This window comes from Mesocricetus auratus, unplaced genomic scaffold (genome assembly GCF_017639785.1).
Source record: "Mesocricetus auratus isolate SY011 unplaced genomic scaffold, BCM_Maur_2.0 Super-Scaffold_100676, whole genome shotgun sequence".
NCBI classification, from domain to species: Eukaryota; Metazoa; Chordata; class Mammalia; order Rodentia; family Cricetidae; genus Mesocricetus; species Mesocricetus auratus.
This window is the reverse complement of record NW_024429266.1, coordinates 76,874,940-76,895,767: the sequence shown is the minus strand read 5'-3', so window position 1 is coordinate 76,895,767 and position 20,828 is coordinate 76,874,940. Positions and strand designations below refer to the sequence as shown.

General features: G+C 42.3%; 1 protein-coding gene across 3 annotated transcripts in view; it reads left to right on the top strand.

Annotated features, from left to right (window-relative positions):
* Positions 1–12,529, top strand: part of Rnf152 (ring finger protein 152) — a 63,837-nt gene extending 51,308 nt beyond the window's left edge. For 2 of the 3 annotated variants that reach the window (XM_013121522.3, XM_005081458.4), the window contains exon 3: positions 11,339–12,529. In XM_013121522.3, the coding sequence (XP_012976976.1) occupies positions 11,475–12,086 (612 nt within the window). In that variant the 5' untranslated portion in view covers positions 11,339–11,474 and the 3' untranslated portion in view covers positions 12,087–12,529. Of the gene's footprint in view, positions 1–2,139; positions 2,215–11,338 lie in introns of all 3 variants that reach the window. The other variant, XM_040738457.1, reaches the window with a different exon arrangement.
* Positions 12,530–20,828: the final 8,299 nt, after the last annotated feature.

Genomic DNA, 20,828 nt, shown 5'->3' with positions numbered 1-20,828 from the left:
TGGGGGTAGAACGGTGTGGCAGTGCACAGAAACCAGAGGTCTGCAATTCTTCTCAACCTTATATCAGTGTTTTGAGACAAGGCCTTTACTAAACCAGGAGCTCACATTCCTACGCTGTCTGCCAAGTGAGTCCCCAAGATCCTGGGGTCTCTGCCTTCCACAGCTGCAGTTACAGGGTTGAACCATGCACCTGGATTTGCATAGATGCTCTGAGTTCTGAACTCAGGTCCTCCTGCTTGCCAGCAAATGCTTCACCCACTGAGCCATCTTCAAAGCCCTCTTTTAATTATTTTTCATTTATAAAACATATACCTGCTAAATGAGGCTCTTCCGTGCAATCATAAGTAGAATTTGACTAATTAAAAGAGATAAATGTACTGTTTTCTGAAATGCTGAAATTTTTTTGAGTAAAGTGAACTACTGCGTTTTTTTTTCTTTCAGGGAAATGAAATCTGGAATAAAGCCAACTGTAAAAGTATTGGTAGGGTATATGGGGTTAGCCAAAAGAATATAATAGTAATTTGGGAAAATAATTTGGCCTGGCTGAATTGAGATATCAGATCAGATGTCAGATGTCACCAAATAAAGTCAGTCAGTCACTTAAACCTGAAAAGTCAACACAAACATAAAATGAATCTTCCGCTTTTTATAGTAAAGTTTTTTAAATGTATATTTTACTGTTTAAATGCCTTGAGATAAGTGGTATGTATGTACCAGAGTTCTTTAAACAAGAAAGGCAATGTCTACACACTGTGATCACAAGTCAACTCTCCTGCTTATGCAGATGCAGAATGCTCACAAATGAAATGGAGCCTGACGCACTCCGCACTCCTGTGTCTGTGGAGATGACGGAACTGATTGTCACCAATTCAGATGCTTGACTCAAAGTGAATTCAAGGCTTAGCATTGCATCTCAATTTCCAGAAAATGAGTTGTATTTTATGTGGCTTTATGTATGGGTAAAGATAGCTCTAGATCATGAGATGCATACACCACATAGAGACTAAATTTAGAATATTGAGGCCAGGGAGATGACTGAGATGACTCAGTGAGCAAAAGTGATTGCTATCAAGCCTGACAATCTGAATTTATTTCCTGGGACCCACACGGTGAAAGGAGAACTGATACACACACACACACACACACACACACACACACACACACACACACACACACAAGTGCATATTCATACACACAAATACACATACTTGCATGTATGCACAAATACACATACATGCATACATACACAAATATACATACATCCATACAAGCAAATACACATACAGACTTAACACATACAAGTACACAAACTCCTGCATATATGCACATACAAACACACACACACAAATACACATACAAACTCATACACAAGCACAACATGATAGTAGGCTCACAAGTAATTTTTTGCCTCCCAGAATGTTGAGAATTATTACTGCTAAGATCTGAGAATGTGTGAAAGTCAGGCATTTATGTGCACATTGCTGTTATTTGACAAACAAATGCCAACTTGCACCATCTCTCAGATGGGCAAGCTTCATTCATGTGTGAAGATGAGTCTGTTTAGAGTGCTCAAACTAAACACACACAAGAGGGGAAGATACGGAGTCTAGCTTCTCCTCTTGCCTGCAGCTGCTTATGATTGACACAGTTGTCTTTGGAAATCTGAGGGTAACATCCAGGAAAATCTTACAGGTATCTTCCATCAGCTTCTGAGACACTCAAGGCTTAATCACTGTAGATTTAAAATATCCATGATACAGCCTTTTTTTTATTACTGTTTAGTTTGTCTAAAAGACTCATTATGAAATTACGTTTCTTGACTATCTAATAATCCCCTTGCTGAACTCTTAATTTCACATAAGGAGAGCAAGAGTAAGAGGCCATTTCCCAGTAGTTGCCTAAATATCACATAGAAATTAAGGCTTCGGATAGCAAACAGCTTGAAGACTCAGGGCACAATGCCTGTCTTTGCACCCTCCTTGCAAAGCTCTGGTCCCTGCTCTTTCCCACCACATTGACTGCCTCGCTGTGGGCACTGTGCACACAACGGACCCCTCATCCTTGGCAGGGAATGGTTCCTTTTCTCAAAAAACATTGTTTCCCCAGATAGACCTAAATCACTCTCATTCTATTTTACAGAGTGCTTCCCCGGGAAACCAAGGTAACTGCACTGCAGGATCCCCTGCCTGGTGTCATTGTTCACACCCCTGCATGGTAATGTTGTCCATCCTCAGGTCTTAGAAGAGCATCTTCTATTTAAGAATGTCTGGATGAATTTATTACTGCTCTTATGGTTTAATGTGAGAGAGTAGTATTTGTATTCTATGGTTTGCTGCATGAGATATGAATGTGAAGTTGAACAAAGACTTTATATCCAAAAACATGGTGCTTAGCCATCTACAAGCACACACACGAACTGGCAAGATGCTTCAAGTAGGTAAAGGCACTTGCTGCCCAGCTGATGACCTGAGTTTGACCTTGAGACCTACATGGTAGGAGGAGAAAACCAACTTCCCTAAGTTGTCCTCTGACCTCCATACCTATATACAGAGACACATTAACACAAAATAAATATAAAATACTCAGGGTAGATATGCAGGCAGGGGATCTTGAGTTATAAGCCTGTTTGGGCCACAGAGGGGGTATGTCATAAACAAGCAAATACTTAGGGTCAGGATATTGCAATAGGTTTTGGATTCACAGGGAAGTAGCTTCAAGAGATGGAGGGTGAAGGCAAGGATCGGCGAAACTGATGAGGCACAGGGAACTTGCAGAATGGCGGAAATGTCTCAGGAGGTGTAGTGTTACAGGGGTGAGGCATTTGTCAGAAACCACATACTTTAGATATGTGTGTCTTATTATTAATTAACTTTGTTTCAAGCGTGGGTTTTAAAATAAGTCTATGAAAACAAAGGTCTTTTGAACTTCTTGTTAGGTTGGAAAACACAAGCTAATGATGGATGGCATTGCTTCGCGCTAGTGTTCACCATCTACTTTTGGGGTTTGGGCTTTTTTTTTTCTTCTCTTCTTGCTTTACCTAAGTGGAAAATCAACCCTCATTGAGTTACTGCAGCTGGAAGGAAGAGAAAGCTGGAGTAATGAGCAAACTGACAGCTGCCTCCCCAAGGTGCTTAATTTTAGTGCCAGTGCCTTTAGAGAGTCTTTGCAACTCCAGTTTGCGTCTTAACCCAAGCTATGAATCATGAATGTGGAGGGTAAGTAGGGAGACTGCAGCAACACTCTGCTCTTAGAAAAGTGCTCTGATGGCTCTCAAAGCAGCTCATTCAAAGAGATGTCTGAACACCACCAGCTCCATACTTTCCGCTCACTGAATGGTCCTTGAGTTAGTTTAAAGGTGTTTAAAAGTTTTGAAAGTGTGTGTGTGTGTGTGTGTGTGTGTGTGTGTGTGTGTGTGTGTGTGTGTGTGTGTGTGTGTATGTGGAAGTAAATTGTTGGGTAGACAGTCAAACAAAACCAGTAATCATCACGACTTGTGTGGTACTTAACTTGGCTTTAGTGGCTAAGTGTCTAGATTGTAGTACACTTTGTAATATGCAGTAACAAACTGTGGCTAGGTCTGATGCATTTTTCTTTTACTAAAGTGACTTTTACAGAATACATATCAGGTTGAGTCAAACCACCTCTGGCATCCATGGCTGCTTGGTAGGTTCGGTTTCTCAGTAAGAGGATGGTCATGTTCTTGGCTGCATGCCATATACAGACATATAGTAAGTGCAACAAGGCTGTGGCCAGGCCAGTGACTGTGAGGTGAGTGAGCTTCAGAAGTGGAACTTGGCTGTGGAAGGCCACCGGGGGCAGTCAGCAAGCATCATACTTGTTCTGCTACTTTTCTTCCTGTTCAACCACTGACATTCTACCCCACCCTCCCTGCTTCTGCTACCCAGTTAATCACCAGCACTGTCAGCATCTCCTTCTCCATTTCCCATCATTCAAGACTTCTAAAGGATAGTTTTACTCTCTAGACTTTTGGTTTCATCAAGTACAGAAATTTAGAATACTCCAAGGGGGAAATTGTACAAAGATTGGAACTTATGCCAGTGGAATCCTCAACTGAACTTTGTCAATATCCAATGCCCACTGGTCTCATTCTGTTAAAGCACTGGCTGTAGTTGTTGTCAATATCCAGTGCCCACTGCCTCCCTCCATGATAGCAATGGTTGTGATTGCACCAAGTAGACTGCTGATGTATGAAGGGTCCCTTGTCCTGGAATGAATGCTCCCTGCTGCAAGAAAACTAGAAGTCAAAGACATTACCAGGCCATTCCTGTTCTGGCTACTAATTGGAGCATTTGATATGATACAGTACAAGTAAGCAGTCTGGCCAGCTGAAGTACCAGATAAAATGGAATGATAATTATTTTACCTAATCTCATTTCGTCTATCTTTCTCAAGTATCAGGTAGCTGGCCTATCTTGGAGAGATAAGCTGTTCCAGTAGAGAAAAGAAAAGCAATGTAGTATGGAGTTTAATCTTTGAGATTTCCTTCAGTGTAACCGTTAAATTTAGATCCCTGTACAGAACCTCAGTTATGGCAAGCACAGATTAGGTAGATATAACCAGTATCATGCTGTGGTTCCACAGAGGCCTCTTAATTGGCACTGTGGCTGAGGAATGCATGGGAATGCCCAACTGTGACTGGAGTAAGTCAACATAGATTGTTTAGTTCATCACCATCTACAGGTTCATGTGCCTGAACCAATTCAAAGCTATTAGAATTGTAAAAGTTCAGTGCTGAAGACCTTTCCTGTTTCTCCTCCCACTAAATTTATTCAAGTATATTAGCACACTTATATTTCATATGGATATATAAATCCCACAGTTCTATAGAGAAATCTTATTTTATAAAACTGTCAATAATATAAAATAGTTCCAGATCCCCGATACCAAAGGTCCCTAAAGCTATAGTAATTAATACCCCATGCAGATATTAGTTAATATGCATAGTGTGCAAATAACCATGTATTTGTATATGTATATGTATACTGCCATTATAACCAGGTAAGTCTGAAAGTACGTTTGGTCTTGTAAGCTCTACTGTCCTAGAAATGTCTTGGCTGGCCACTGTTCCTTATTGTGTGGTCTGTTTTTCTCTTTGATCTTTACTCTAGGTTCTCTGAAAAAATAAATTGCAGTGACATTTTAAAAAATTGGTCCAATATATTTCAGCCTACTTGTTCTTGTGCACTCTACCAAAGTACTCGCTCCTTTTAAAATTTAATGAGTATTTTATTTGAGTATCCCATCTTGCTCTCAAGGAAGGCAATGCTAAGATTCCCAAGGCAGTTGCCAGTGTGCATGTTTGTATAACACACCTGACAAGAACTTTGAACTGCTTCTCCAACCTGAGTGGACAGAGCCCTTGTTCCCTCTCTTGGAGTTGACTTGCTTCTCTTGAGCTCATGAGGAAAGGAGAGTGACTCATCATTAGCTTCAGGCCACAGCCTCATAAATTTTCTTCTTTCTTCCTAACTAATCACCTTTGTTACTAATTATGTTCCAGAAAACACACTGTAATGCCATACAGGCTGGCAGAGTATAGAACAAAGCAGGGTATAAATTAGAGATGGCACTGTCAAAAAAGCTTTCAGGGCTGTAGCATCAAAAATAAGAACTGTATTCCCACTCTGCCTCTGTGGGACTTACTTGGATAGAGTTGGAAATTGAGTAGCATAATCTAATTTTAAGGGAACTTAACACAAATTAAGCGAACATTTTTCTGAGCGTAAATTCATGAATCAAATTGCATGCTGGCTTTATTGAAAAATGACGACGGTGCTGCAGGCCTTGGAGCAGAGCCAGGAAGAATGCTCGCATGCCTTATAGCATGCTGTTCAAAATGGCAGTTCTCTGATAACCAGGAAGTGCCCCTGGGCAAACCCCGTACTGCTGTGCTCTGAGCAGAGCAGTGAACTCACTTGAACTTCAGCCAGGATGCCATCACCTCTGCTTGGCTGATGAGGTCACAGGATCAGAGAAGTTAAGTGACATTCCCTGGTGTCATAGTCAGAGGCGATGAGAGAGAGAGAGAGAGAGAGAGAGTGAGTTCCCCACTTTCCACTTATTAAACTGCTATTATGTGAGCTAAACAATATGGAGAGAAGATTGATTAATCAGCAGGTTGACAACTTTGACATTGGTACCATGAAGCATTTGTCTCTGGCTGTATTTACAGGTGGGGTGTTTTCCTGGGTATAGTTATTAAGGAAAGATCCCTCATGAAATTTTCAAAGTCTGTCATTTTAATACTTTTCTGTTATTTTTTCTGCTGCCATAGTTCAATGCAGTCAATCCTTCCCTGTTTTACTTTCTTTAAGAAAACTACATTAAGGCTGGACATTGGTGGTGCACGCCTTTAATCCCAGCACTCGGGAGGCAGAGGCAGGTGGATGTGAGTTCGAGGTTGGGCTGGACCGACAGCCTCCAAAAAATATAGAGAAACCCTGTCTCATAAAAACCAAAAAAACAAACCATTAAACATCATGGGTATGCCATTGGAAGGAGTGCCATTGGATTTGCAGCTAGCTGCTTACCTATCACAAACTCGGTAGACAAAGGTTTGGGAAGGAAGGCAGTTTTATTAAGTGGCAGGCACCCTGGGAAGGTGAGGGTGCTACATCTCCAAAGCTTCATCACAAGTAACTCAGTGCTGGAAAGGTTTTTTGCAGAGGGGAAAAAAAGAGCATGGCATGGTGCAAAAAAAGACTGGAAGACCCCAAGGTCTTCCTTTTAGGGGCCTCTCTCTCTCTCTCTCTCTCTCTCTCTCTCTCTCTCTCTCTCTCTCTCTCTCTCTCTCGGCCTCTCTCTCTCTCTCTCGGCCTCTCTCTCTCTCTCTCGGCCTCTCTCTCTCTCTCTCTCTCTCTCTCTCTCTCTCTCTCTCTCTCTCGGCCTCTCTCTCTCTCTCGGCCTCTCTCTCTCGGCCTCTCTCTCTCTCTCTCGGCCTCTCTCTCTCTCTCTCGGCCTCTCTCTCTCTCTCTCTCTCTCTCTCGGCCTCTCTCTCTCGGCCTCTCTCTCTCTCTCTCGGCCTCTCTCTCTCTCTCTCTCGGCCTCTCTCTCTCTCTCTCTCTCTCTCTCTCTCTCTCTCTCTCTCTCTCTCTCTCTCTCTCTCTCGGCCTCTCTCTCTCTCTCTCTCTCTCTCTCTCTCTCTCTCTCTCTCGGCTCTCTCTCTCTCTCGGCCTCTCTCTCTCTCTCGGCCTCTCTCTCTCACACACACACACACACACACACACACTTGTTCTTCTGTCAGTCTGGCCTTCTAGGGCTTGTTCCTTAAGCAAACACCACTTTTCTGTAAAGTCAGCCTCACAGCATTGACTCACTTCGTGGCAGCTGAGGAGTTGATTAGAGAATAAGGACAGTGTTCTGCTCTGATGCAATTTGAAGCTCAGCATGCTATGGGTTTCGTGAAGTTACAGAAAGGTTGTTAGCATTGTAATAATTTGGGTATGGCTTCTCCTTAGAAAGTGAGCCATAGGAAGGGTAAGTCACCTTTCATAGGGGAGAAGGAAGGCTCCCCACAAAGTAGTGGTGACCTCTTCCAGACATCATTTCTCCATTCTGGGAGCAATGCACCTGCTTTCCTCTTTCTAATTTCTACATAACAACTTTCTTGAGCCCATGGCTCACATCCCTGTGATCATCACCCAGTGTCTTCTGTCTACCCTTGATTTTCCCTATGTGGTTTAAATACCTACCTGCCTGGAACTTGCTGTAGAATATGTTCTAAACAAACTCATTGCATGCCATCTCTACTTCTCTTGGTGACACTGTGTTCCTATCAAGACTTTGTTTTGACATATTCACACTTGTGACTTCTTCATGTCAGTAAATGACTGACTCTACTTTGTGCTACATGAGTGAGATCTCCTAAAAAGAAGCCATGTCTGTAAAAACTGATTGATTGATTAGGACTGTAGTGATGTGGGGAGGGTGGGATATGACAGGTCATCCATAAGCTAATTGTCTTGTCTTAGGTTAGCTTTAGACCTGAAGTTAATTCCTTTCCCAATTATGTCAGAACTACCATTTTGTGACTATCTAATTGCAGAGGGGCTACTACAGCAAGATGGAGAAGATGGAGGAAGCTTTTCTATTGGCTTAAGATGCTGTCTGATGATATTCTTAGCTTTTAGATTGGGGAAAACTAATGGTCTGCTGTATCTGTCTCCCCATGTACCTACCAATATATTTTAAACTTGCCTCCATTTATGACTTTCTTGGTTCTGTAAAACTATGAAACTGTTTCCACATGGAAACATGGAATTTGAGGTAACATTTTTGTTCCTTGGCCATGGTCACTCAAAATAGTTCCAGAGTAAACAACCACTTATTCCCTTTAAGATGAGAGCTGTGGGTTTTGTGTCAACATCCATAAAAGTTCTTAGCACTTACCATCGTCTCATCTTGTTTGCCCAGGCCACATGATAGTCTGCTCATGGGTCTTTCCAACCTGACCCAGATGGATCAATCTTATTCCCAAACTTTTTGGTGTTTTGCCATTGCCTGCTATAAAGCCCCAATGGCTGGCACTCGATGCTGGCCACATGCTGGTCTATAGCTGGTACTGTCTTCCTTCACTGTGGGATCTGCTGTCCTGGCTTATGGAAGAGGACTTGGAGTATAGGCTTTCCAAGAAGTAACTCATTTATGTAATCTTTGCCATACTGGGCATAACGTGGGGCTTCACTCTGTCACTGTACTATTTCCCCCAGCCCTTCATTTATCTGTGGATAGTCCTAGGCATTGAATTCAGGGCCCAGTGCATTCTGGGAAGCGTTCTAGTGATGGGCCACCATTTCTTTCTTTGAAGGTGTCTTTGTCAAAGACAAGGATAAGAGAAGAGCAAAAGCCACACAATTTTTGGAGAAGACGCCATTAAGTCTCTCTCATACTAGCAACAACCCTCTAGCTAATATGGGATGGGGAAGAGTCACTCGATAATGACTGCTGTGTTGCCTTCACTTGCACTGTTTTCTGAACCCGAATACACGCTGCCTAGCCTCCTGCTCTGCACACCAGATTCTTCTCTATTGCAGTTCATATTTTACACTAGACACCCCTAAGTCCTCCAGCCTTTCTGACACAGTGTGACAAAGCATAAGTAGTTGTAGCCCCCAGCTCTAACTTGGGACTGTCTGTAGGCAGACCCTAAGTCTTAGCTACAAAGACTGATGTAGAAAGCGGGGCAGAGTGGCATGTACTTGTAATCCCAGTAATGTGAGGTGAAGGGCAGAGGGCTTGCTCGCCAGTGAAGTCTAGACTATTGGTAAAATTCCAGCCCAATAAGAGATAACTGTCTCAAGACAAAAAGGGGAAGGTGACTGAAGACTGTCACTTTAGGTTGTCTTATGACTTCTACCTGCATGTGAGCACACATGAATGCATGTGCAAACACATATATGTATATATGTCACATGCCAGGCATGCATCTACCTAGTACGTGACAGATCACACAGATTAGTGATTTGAAATGTAGTTGATTCTGAAACAAACTTTCTGAGTGATTATTAATTTTAATTTTAGTGAAATTTGAAATAAGTACTTTTAACACACAAAAGCATGTTTCTCTTTTAATCATTTAATTTGATCAGTGATTAATTTTTGTATTGTGTGTCTATGGTGCCTGTCTTTCCGTGTCTCCTTCTATCTTGTTTGAGGCAAGGTCTCTTGCGTCTCTGCTGCTGTACTGTGTTCTCTGGGCTAGCTGGCCGGTGAGCTGGACAGCTCTGTTTCTGCTTCCAGCTACAGTTCGGAATGGGGGTATTACAAATGTGGGCTACCAGTTCCAGCTTCTGAGATTTTTCGTGGGTTTGGGGATCTGAAGTGAGTTTGCCAGGCTGGCAAGCCCTTTACTCTCAGCCATCTCTTTGGTACAATATACTGTTGGTCTTCAAACTGTGTTGCTTCTTCAAGCATTAAAATTTTTTATTTTAACCATGTGTATATCAAGGAGGTTGATGGTTCTTAATTTCACGAAGGAAATTAAATTAGAAATCTAAAAAGTTCATGGCAAATAGTTCTTTCCAGAATCATGTCTCATACAAAGAAGCATAATGTGGACACTTTAGTCAGGAATCAGACCTGGGCAGGCCTTCTCCCCGCGCATATATTTACACACACACACACACACACACACACACACACACACACACACACACACACACACACACACACATTCCTGTTATTTCTTCACTCACAATATTGTGGTCAGTGAGTTAAGAGTATTTGCTTTTAGGAGCTGGGCAGTATAACTCCATGACAGAGTACATTCCTAGCACATGTGAAGTCTGGGTTCATTCCTCAACATTGCTAAAATTCTCCCAGAGTCTAAGCTTTAGCCAGGCAAGCCTAAATAATCATGAAACTGAAAGGCTGACTGGTGGTTTCTCTGTGGAGTTGGCCTCTTGCCTGCAGCACCTTCCAGGGCCACTGATGCTCTGCTTCTGTTGGCTCCCTTATCCTTTCGTTCTTTTGGTCTCCTTTAAGACTAATTGATAAGCATGATCTAAGGTGTTTGGAGGAAGAGATAAAAAGATGGGCTTTGTGCACTTCTGCCTGTGGGGCTATTTCAATATCCTCTGAGAGTGGAGCCTGTTTGTCTGCCTGCCTGGAACTGTCACCATGAAACCCCTTCCTTTGGGAATCCACATAAGCTAGTAAAGAAGAAATGATGCTGGCAGGTACATTGCTTGCCATGCCTGGTAGGTGTGGTGGCTTCCTGTAAACCCAAGGGAATTCTTACATAATGATGGCTGATGGGTAGGCGAACTGTGTGTTCAACCCTGCCTCAATGAACAGTTTGGAGAGAAACAGGAAAACGCCTGACATTAGCTTTGGGCCTACACGTGCATGTACATATAGATACACACAGAGACAATGGCCAAAAAAAAAAGAAAAAGAAAATAAAAATCAATAGTAAATTTTTGAGGTAACAGGATATGTTAATTACCCTGATTTGATCATGTATTGAGACATCACATTGTGTCCCACAAATCTGTTGGAGCATTACGTGACAATGTAAAATGATGAAATGTAAAGATATAGTTAAAGGAATGTGCATAGAACAAGTAAGCTATACTCACTCAAAGCACCTGTTCTATAAAGCTCCCTGTATCTGGCTTTGAATTCTTACTGGAAGGTAAATAAAGGCAAGAAACTGATTTCCCATAGGGCATCACAGGAAGCCTACAGTCTCAGCGGTGAGACACTTTCTTAAGTCTGACCCATAGACTTTTGAGCTATGATATGTTTGAACTAATTCACATTGCAACAACTTTTTAATGGATTAATTAGTTTCATTTGCATTTTTTTCCTTCCTCAGAAATTAGCACATCCGTGAATGGCAGATGCTGGTGAGCTTGCTGATCTCCTAGAGACCTTGAGAAGATTGACCCAGAGTTGTGACTTTGGAGAACCAGCTCTTTGATCTTCCTGTTGGCCTTACCCTTTGGCTCACAATGGAGACACTCTCCCAGGATTCCCTGCTGGAATGTCAGATCTGTTTTAATTATTACAGCCCACGACGAAGGCCCAAGTTGCTGGACTGCAAGCACACCTGCTGCTCCGTGTGCCTGCAGCAGATGAGGACCAGCCAGAAGGACGTAAGGTGCCCCTGGTGCCGCGGTATCACCAAGTTGCCCCCAGGCTTCTCTGTATCACAGCTGCCCGATGACCCTGAGGTCCTGGCAGTCATTGCCATACCGCACGCTTCCGAGCATACACCAGTCTTCATCAAACTGCCAAGCAATGGGTGCTACATGCTGCCCCTGCCCATCTCTAAGGAGCGCACACTCCTGCCTGGAGACATGGGCTGCCGTCTGCTGCCAGGGAGCCAGCAGAAGCCCCTCACCGTGGTGACCATCCCTGCAGAACAGCAGCCCCTGCAGGGTGGAGCTCCCCAAGAGGCTGTGGAGGAGGAGCCTGACAGACGGGGTGTGGTGAAGAGTTCCACATGGTCTGGCGTGTGCACTGTCATCTTGGTGGCCTGTGTTCTGGTCTTCCTCTTGGGCATCGTGCTACACAACATGTCCTGCATCTCTAAGCGCTTCACTGTGATATCTTGTGGCTGAAGCCTGTCACAGCGATGCCTCTTGTGGGTGCCAACTTAGGGGGGTGAGCAGGTGTTGGTGATGGGATCCCTATGATGAGATGGGGTGACACTGAGGATTTGGTACAAGTGCTGGCCTCCAATTGGCCACTTGATTCACCTGAAGACAAGAGCAGAGGGGAAGTTCTCAGCAAGAGATGGTGGCAGCCATGAAGACGTGTGCATGCTTCCTCATAATTGTGTATTTAATGGGCTGTAATTTATGATTTTCAAAGATCTTTTCCCCAAGTTAGGCTTTTCTATTTAGACATGAAACTGTACATGTGGGTGCGATGAGCTCTCTCAATACGGTAGATGGTAGGCTAAAGCAGATGCTTTGTGTGGAAGTAGAATTAAACCTCAAATCCATGTTTAAAAAACTAATGAAGACACAGAGCTGGTCTGTGTGTGTGTGTGTGAGAGAGAGGGAGGGAGGGAGGGAGAGACAGAGAGGGGGGGAGGGGGAGAGAGAGCAGAGCCTGGTCTGCATAACTTTTTTATACAATTTGAATGGCACCCAAATCAAAATAACTAAAACATACCTTTTGGTTGTTTGAAGAAAATATTTGAACACGTGTCTCCAGCGTGTTGTGTATTGTCATGTTTCTTCATTTCTCTTCATTTGTGATTAGAGCTTACTATGTGTATGTTAATCTGGAAGCCCAATAGGTGAAAGATGGACTGGAAAATAATGGGAAATGTCCAATTCCCCAGGAAGCCCACATGCCAATTTTCTTCTCAAGCCATCTCACAAAATAAGAAATAATTTAAAATGTAAATATTATGAATCTGTGTGTATTTTGTGTGCGTGTAAATTGATTTACCTCAGGTGTTTTGAGTTTTTCCTGAAGAATCCTGGGAGGAAGACTTTGTAGGCATGCTTAAGCCACATGTCTGAAACGCTGGCTCCTCGTCGGTGTCTGGATCTTCCCCTCTGAGAGTCTCCCACACATCCCCTGCGACACCCACTGGCTGCTTTGCTGTGTGAGATCCTGTGTCAGTACCACATGGATGGGGAATGTCAGGAGAACTCATCATTTCCCCCAGTTTGGAGGATTTTGTGTGAAATTCACAAGTGTTGCTAATTAATGGCTCGCCTAGATGGGCATTTTCATAGACAGTCCTTGATAATAATTTTTAAAGATGTTCCTGTAAGAGTTAACCTCTTTAGAATTGCAATTTCATCTTGTTGGAATCAGCAAGAAAATGTTTTGTGTTTCAAAGTGTTCCTACTGACAAAAGCGTGGCAAAGAAAACTCGGGTTTTCTATGTAAGTGGACCAGTTTCCCATGAGCGGTCACCTATTTTGACATGTGAATTTATGAAGAAAGGTAGTTAGGCTGAAAGGATAGGTTCCTATCTCTGGCTGTATGTACAATGAGAAATAGCTGTGAGCTTGGTAGTCTTTTTTGAACTCCTTTTGTGGAACTAGGAAGCTAGTGATATTGTCAAGGAATCCAACCAAATGTACTTTTCTTTGTGGCAGAAAGGTAAGCAGTGGCCAGTGGGCTCTGAAAAGCAAACATGGAAACAGTCCTGTAAGATTGAGGCAGTGTATTTGCATGCTAGCCTTCATCTTCCAGCAGAACAACAGATGTGGACTAAAGTGATGGCATTGCTGTGGGGGAAAAAAAACAAAAGAATAATAGCTGGAATACAAAGAACAATTGGCATGAAAATTCAACTTCAAATTATGAGCTCTGGTTTTTAAACCTTTCAAATTTGTAAGACCTTTAGAAAAAATGTATTTGAGGGCTCAAATAGAAATTAGGTTAAAATACCATTTTGTCATGTAAGCTATTGGGCATTATACAACAAATAATCTAGGATTTATTTGGTATTAGTAATTTAGGTATATTATCTGAATACTATCCTCTATTATGTAACATAATATACTGTTGGGTTAGTGTCAATTTCTCAAACTCCCAGGCTGCTATAATGCATGTCTGACCTAATTTCTATTTCTTGTGAAGGGGAAACACACAGATAGAAATGTTGTATTAAGGATGTTATGTTTCCAGTGGACTTTACCCTTGCAATTTTAAGACAGGCCATATTTAAATTAATTTGTGAGAGCTGCCTGCATACCTTTCTATACAGTAGAAAATGACTGATCCTGTAGTGCAGTGTGTGATAGGGGTCTGTCTAATTGTTTAGGAGACTACTTGTAGACACTAATGTATGTGCTAATATGGTATCCTGTGGTTTTTATTGCAAAGCTGTATAGTAAAAATGTCCACAGAACTTTTACTTAAAAACAGTCCATGCTAGAACTGCAATTAAGCAAAACTGATTTACTCCTCGTAGATTCTTGACCTTCAACCTGACAGTAACAGCCCAAGTCAGAGCTTTTGTATGTGTGCTTGATCTAAGAAACACTATTTAAAACTGTTGAAATGGATTCTGCCTATAGTTTGCATATGTGCTTGTTAGGAGGTGTGTGTGTGTGTGTGTGTGTGAGAGAGAGAGAGAGAGAGAGGTCTGCCTACTTCTATATAGTTGATGTTCCAGCTTCTTCTGGAATTTACCTACAACACTAAAAACCTATCTACCCCACGTGACACAAACAACCAGGGCTTAGAGTCACATAACGAAGGCAAGCACTGAAGTCACAGCTGAAAGGAGCCTCCTGTGGCTTCATCCTGTAGATAAGTTCATGGTGGAGGAGAGGGATGGGAGTGGTGGGGATTGTGCAGGCTGTAATTCTGGAGCAAGAGGAAAAGACCTGTGTACTGCTGTGCTCTGCTAAACTTCCTAAGCATGTCACCTTCTCAGTCAGGATCTATGAACACACTTTCTATGTGAGCTATTGCTCTAAGATTATGTTCTTGTCAGGTAGCTTCCTCTCTGGGAAGAAAAGGAGGGTTGATTTAGGGATGAATAGAGACATTGAAAGAAAACTTCCAAACAGAGTGTTTTGAATATTTAGAAGTGTAAAACATTGACCAGAACCCTGTCCCCCATATGTCCAGGACAATGAGTGCTGTGTAAATAGTAACTTATAAGAAGCATGAATTTCCTCTTTTTTAATGATCTTGACATAAGCCAGAGAATGCTAACTATGTTAAGTAGAGCCAAGTATGCCACCTTGTGTGTTGTCTTTAGAAAACTTTTGTGTAGTGATCTGGGATGTAAATTGTGATGACAAAGGCATCTGAGCTTCAATTTAAGGTATTTTCTTTAGACTTATAATTAAATTTCACCCCCCTGCATGGCTCACAGAGTGGGCCTGTTGGAGTGTCAGCTGTGTGTTGGTACAGCTCTTGGAATTTTCCATGTCAGTGCTGTTGGATAGGTGGAAATTGTTTTATAATCTGTGCTGCCCATAGAATGGCTACTAGTCACTTGGCTGTTGGGCAATTAAGTGGGGGTGACTGAAGAAGTGGTATTTGCATGGTATTTAATTTTAAGCAATTTAAAGTGAAATGTTCCCATACAGCTTGTACCTATCACATTGGCCATGGTGACATCAAGAGGCTCACAAAGTAACAGTAAGGCCAAGAGAGAGTTTACAGGCTTGTAACAGTTTCCCAAAGGAAATGCTGTTCCAGGCTTAAAGAAGTTTATGAGCTCTGGGGTGGGGTGAGGGTGATAATAAAATCTCATCCACTGTCCTTTGGGGTTACTATTTAGATACTTTAGACCAAGGAATGAACAGTGAAGCTTAAAGAGAACTTTATTAAGCCCCTTTCTAGGACCATTAGCTGCATGTGAATCTATTGTCCAGAGCTCATAGCTAGACAATAGCTGTAAAAATTTTTGACTTGCAAGCTATGCATGACCTGTGCCGTGAAACTGTGTTTAGGGTCTTGTGGTCAAAAAGAGTCAATGTTACAGAAAATCAAATAATATAATACAAAAAGAGTCTGAGGAAATTCCCGCTCACTTCTGATCTCCTTCCCCTCTTCATCGCAGTATCAGTGAGTGGGAATCAAGAGCAAGTACGATTTGTGGTGTTTGCTTCTGTGCTTGAAGTCAGACAGCTTGACATTGCGTTTGGCGTGGACATTTGTGGGTGTCATTTTCTGGATGCCAGGCTAAAATGGAGGCACTAATTTTCGTGTGAGATGTGACATTGCTTTAGTGTCTCTCTTTTTAAATTATTATTACAAGGTTTGAAACTTTGCACAAAGGCACTTTTACATTTTTCATAGTTAAAAAAAAAAAGCAAAGCATGGCCCAGTAGAATTTAGAAACTGAAAGGTTATTACTGTGGCTCTGTGGAATTGCTTCTAAGTGGGTAAAGGGAAGCAGAAGATTCAGCTTGAGATGCATTTTTTTTTTGTATACAGAGGAGACTGTTGCTGATAGTCTTACATTTATTCGTGCTTAGATTTTGACTTAGTGCTCCAGTGCCTTCATTTGAGAATCTGTGCTGTGTCAAAATTGATTAGCCTGCCTCTTCATTGCTTGCCCAATTAATGGAAACCAAGTGTGTTTGCTTTAGTGGAGCAGAATTGAGTTGGGCTTTCAATTCTGCAGCATTCAGTAGGGAAGACTACTCCCTGGGGTGTCTCTATCTTGTATCTATCTATATGTTGGTCAAATGGTATTTTCTTACGTCTTTTGGAAGTTAGGAGGGCTTCTTCCCCAAAATAATGACGTTATAGACCAGGTAGCATTCTGTGACCACACCAGATTTTGTGCAACTCACATCCTTGACCTAGATGGAGAAGTTACTTTGATATTTCCACCATACTCAGTAAAACATCACCTGTAAGGTGATCCTCACCCAGAGACTCCATGCAACAGCAAGATATGCAAGATAATTTACTCATGGTGTCTACTTGAAGGAGACAGGTGCTGAATTGTTTTCAACCTGAAACTCTTGAAAAAATAAGTGGAAATTCAAGCTATTTTTTCCTCATACAATTGACTTAATAAACTACAACACACACACACACACACATACACACACACACACACACACACTTTAGCCGAGGTAAAATAAAGTAGAAAAGATTATCAACACTACTTTTTCATTCATGGATCACAAAATACTGAATTTATATGTTAATTTTTAAACAGTGGCTATGATCTCCATATACTGTGTCTAACCAACTACTTTGGGGAGTGTCTTAAGACTTCTCCATATGTAAAGAGGTGAGTAATCCTATAGAATGTCATTTCCATATGTAAAGAGGTGGGTAATCCTATAGAATATCATCCCTATATGCAAAGAAGTGGGTAATCCTATAAAACATAATTTCCATATGTAAAGAGATAGATAATCCTAAAGAACATCATCTCTTTTGAAAAGAGGTAGGTAATCCTATACATTTCTATATGTAAAGAGGTAGGTAATCCTAAAGAACATCATTGAAAAGCCAATAATCACTGAGGCACTGAGCAGATGGGGCATTTAATTTCTGACTTCTAAATAGCTTTTCATTTTTTCTTTTTTGGTCCCTGTTATGTGTCAAGATTGTAAACCACTATGCTGACTGCCTCCAGTATGACTGTTTCTCTGCATGCTTCCTTGCTTGCTTGCTCTGGCCAATGTTCCTTTGGTTTTTCCCTATTCACTGCCTGGGATATCCCCATGTGTGGATCTCACACCATAGTGGTGCTTGAAAAATGCTCATTTCATTATCTGGATTTTAGTCTAAGAAAAGTTTTTTTATACTATTCATATTATGTTTTTAGGGACAATCAGTTTTTAGAACACAATGTTGAGGGGTCTCCCAAGAGTCTCAACAGCAGGGCTATCTTTTTGTTCTTTACAGAGTCATATCCAGTATCTTTTCCCGTTTTCCCAGATCACTGTTCTGAATACATCTCTAGATGGAGGATTGTAACCCACAGAACAGTCTCCTATAATCTTCTTGCCCAACGAGTTACTGCATTATTCTAACAGGAGCTTTCCAACAGGACTGGTTGGTCTTTAATTAGACATTTGCTTTTCGATAATCTAGTAATAAGTGGTCGGATATGTTGGTGGCAAGGAAATATGGAGTAGAAAGAAAAAAGAAATAGATGTGACACATATGTCCTTCAGTGGGCAAATTGATGTCTATGTGATCTTTGAACAGTGAGAGAAGGCAGTGGCTGTTGCCTTATACTGGGCTGGCTAGGCAGCCTGCAGCACTGCCCACTGCCAAGGAACCCTACCTGAGGGAAAGGCAGAGACAAAGCCCTGGGCTCTGAACAGATAGGCAAATATGCCTGGAAAAAGGAGAAACTGTTTTTAAAAGGAAGGGAAATTTGGAATGAGATCATGACTTCAAAAGACTTGGCACTGATGTCAGCCACAGTAGAAGCCAGGTGAAGGCAGCGACATGTGACCTGGGTTGACTTCATCATTCTATCACGGACCACCAAATTCAGTTCAGTATGATTAAGTTGAAGACACAAAGGGAAAGTGCTTGGCTGAGGGGGAGGTTCCCAAGGAGTTCTCCTCTTTCCTGTCATCCCCTCTGCTGCTCTTGGGTTATCAGGGAAGTAGAAAAATCCCAGAACCTGCTGTGGAGTTGGCCATACCAAGTGAACGCTGGTACCCTCTTTGCTGTGGAAAACTAATTCAATGAGTCTACTGTGACTTGAGTGCTACTGCGGAAAGAATAAGTTGAGGAATATTATGGTTATATTTTGACTGCTGCCATTTTTATATTCCTGTACCTCACCAATTGTTTGTGTGTCCTCACTTGGTGGTTATTGGTGTGGAAATTGCTTTCAGCTTGAGATGTTGGTCACAAACTCCCAACGGAAGACATATATAACCACCATCTTGCTTCCTTCCATTTACAAAGTTCCACACATGGGTTCCCTAGTCTTAGATAATTAGTCAAATGGCAAGGTCAGTACTGTTCCTGACATGTTTCAGTCGTAATCATGGGGACTATTTATTTGGGGAGCTTTTCCTTTAAAGGGCCGAATTGCTCTACAGATAAATGAGCTGCAGGGCAGTGTAAAGATTCTTGTCCAAATGTTGCCAAATACTGACTTCATAAGGGGACATCAAGCTGCTGTTTATTAATCTGAATGTCTTAAAAGCATTCCCGCTTGCTCTCTCTGTTATAGATGGTGTCTTAGCCAGTCCAGAATTTTTCCAATGAACCAATTTTAATATATGGTATTTTTGTATGCCAAACCAGTGTCTTGTCCTTTGTATATGTGGTAATGTTCATTTTACGACTACTGTTAAAACACATTTGCTATGATTAAAATTCAAAATGATTTCAAGTAGACTCATGCATTGGACTTTTTTTTTCCCTCCCTTACCCCACAGAAGAAAAAATTGACTGGGACTTTTATCATTCTGGAAAATTTTAATAGATGGGTACTAGAGCGGGAAAGAGCTCCTAAGTGGAGGGTTTTAAGGAGAGGTGACTTTCAAGTGACTTTTTGAGAAGCTGAAGAACAGGTTTGTAATGAGGAAGCTGGAAGCTGCTTCTGCAGCTTGAGTTCTCAGGGCTTGTGGTGACTTCACCCCTGTCCTCACTCCTTAGAAATGACACCACATGCTGAGGCTCTGGGAGCAGGGAGTCACACTAGACCGTGTACAAAGCACCTTCCAGAGGCTCCTGGCTTGCCCGTTGGCTCTGGATTTGGAAATGTGACTTCAGATGAATGTTCTTGTTGACGCCCCTGGTGCTTGTAGAGCACTCCTGGGTGGAAAGCATCCTGGCTTCCCAGCTCTGATCACATTAAAGAAATTCAACTCATTTTAGCACACAGCCTCATCTTAATTAGGGCGTTATCAGTGATCCAATCTGCACAATGCCAGTATGAGCACACTTTGTGTGGCAGCTTTTAAATTCATCCTCCTAGTTTCATAAGTGAGATGTGTTGATGACTCGATGCCCGTTTTGTTCCAAGCACAAAGCTCTGCTTATCAAGTCTAGATTTTGACAGCGTGAAACTTACTTTTCTTCTTTTACAATGCCCTACTGTAACTTTTCCTGGACTACAGTGTGGGAGTTGGGCACACATCCCCTTGCTAATATCACCTGTTCAGACTTGAACTTTTCCATCTGCCAGAGAACTCAAGAGCAAGAGGGCAGAAGGTCGTGTAAATAAATTCCTTGACTCCTCCTGGGCTTGGCTCCCCATGCCTGTGCTGAGTAAAGATGGTATCTTTGTGGAGTGATGGGTATAGGTGGAGCAGAGGGCTTCATTGGAAGCCCTCTAGGTGCCTCTTTCCTAATGACCGCATTAGCTGGTTTAGATTTTCCATGTTGTGTAGCAGGGAGTCAGTTTCTATTAATTCCAGGTAGAGAGGGCAACAACAAGCCAAAGAAGCAGTTCCATACAAGCCTGGTTTAGTGAGCCAGTGGTTTAATTGGGATTACTCGTGGGAGCACAGGAAGCTACATACAGAAATGGAAGCTCGCTCTAAGGTTTTATCCTTGGGGAGGAGAGAAACCTCCTTATGAGCCTAACCCACCATGTTAGCGGGCTCAGCTTTGTGAGAGTGTTATGCTAGTAACTACAGCTCCTGTGACTTCAAAAGTGCAAATGACATATGGCTGGAAGGAGGAGGAGGCTGTCAGTTCCAGGGTCCTTGCCATCCTCGTCTGACAAAGGATGGACGCGTGAGTACTCCAGGTCTGGAGGAGTGGGCATCACCATGCCCACATTCACTCATGCCTCCCTCACCCTCAGTACACACACACACACACACACACACACACACACACACACACACAGAGACAGAGAGAGAGGGGGGAGCACAATCCTAGGGCAGATGCATCAGTGTTTCACACTCCTGTTGTGTTCAGTGCTG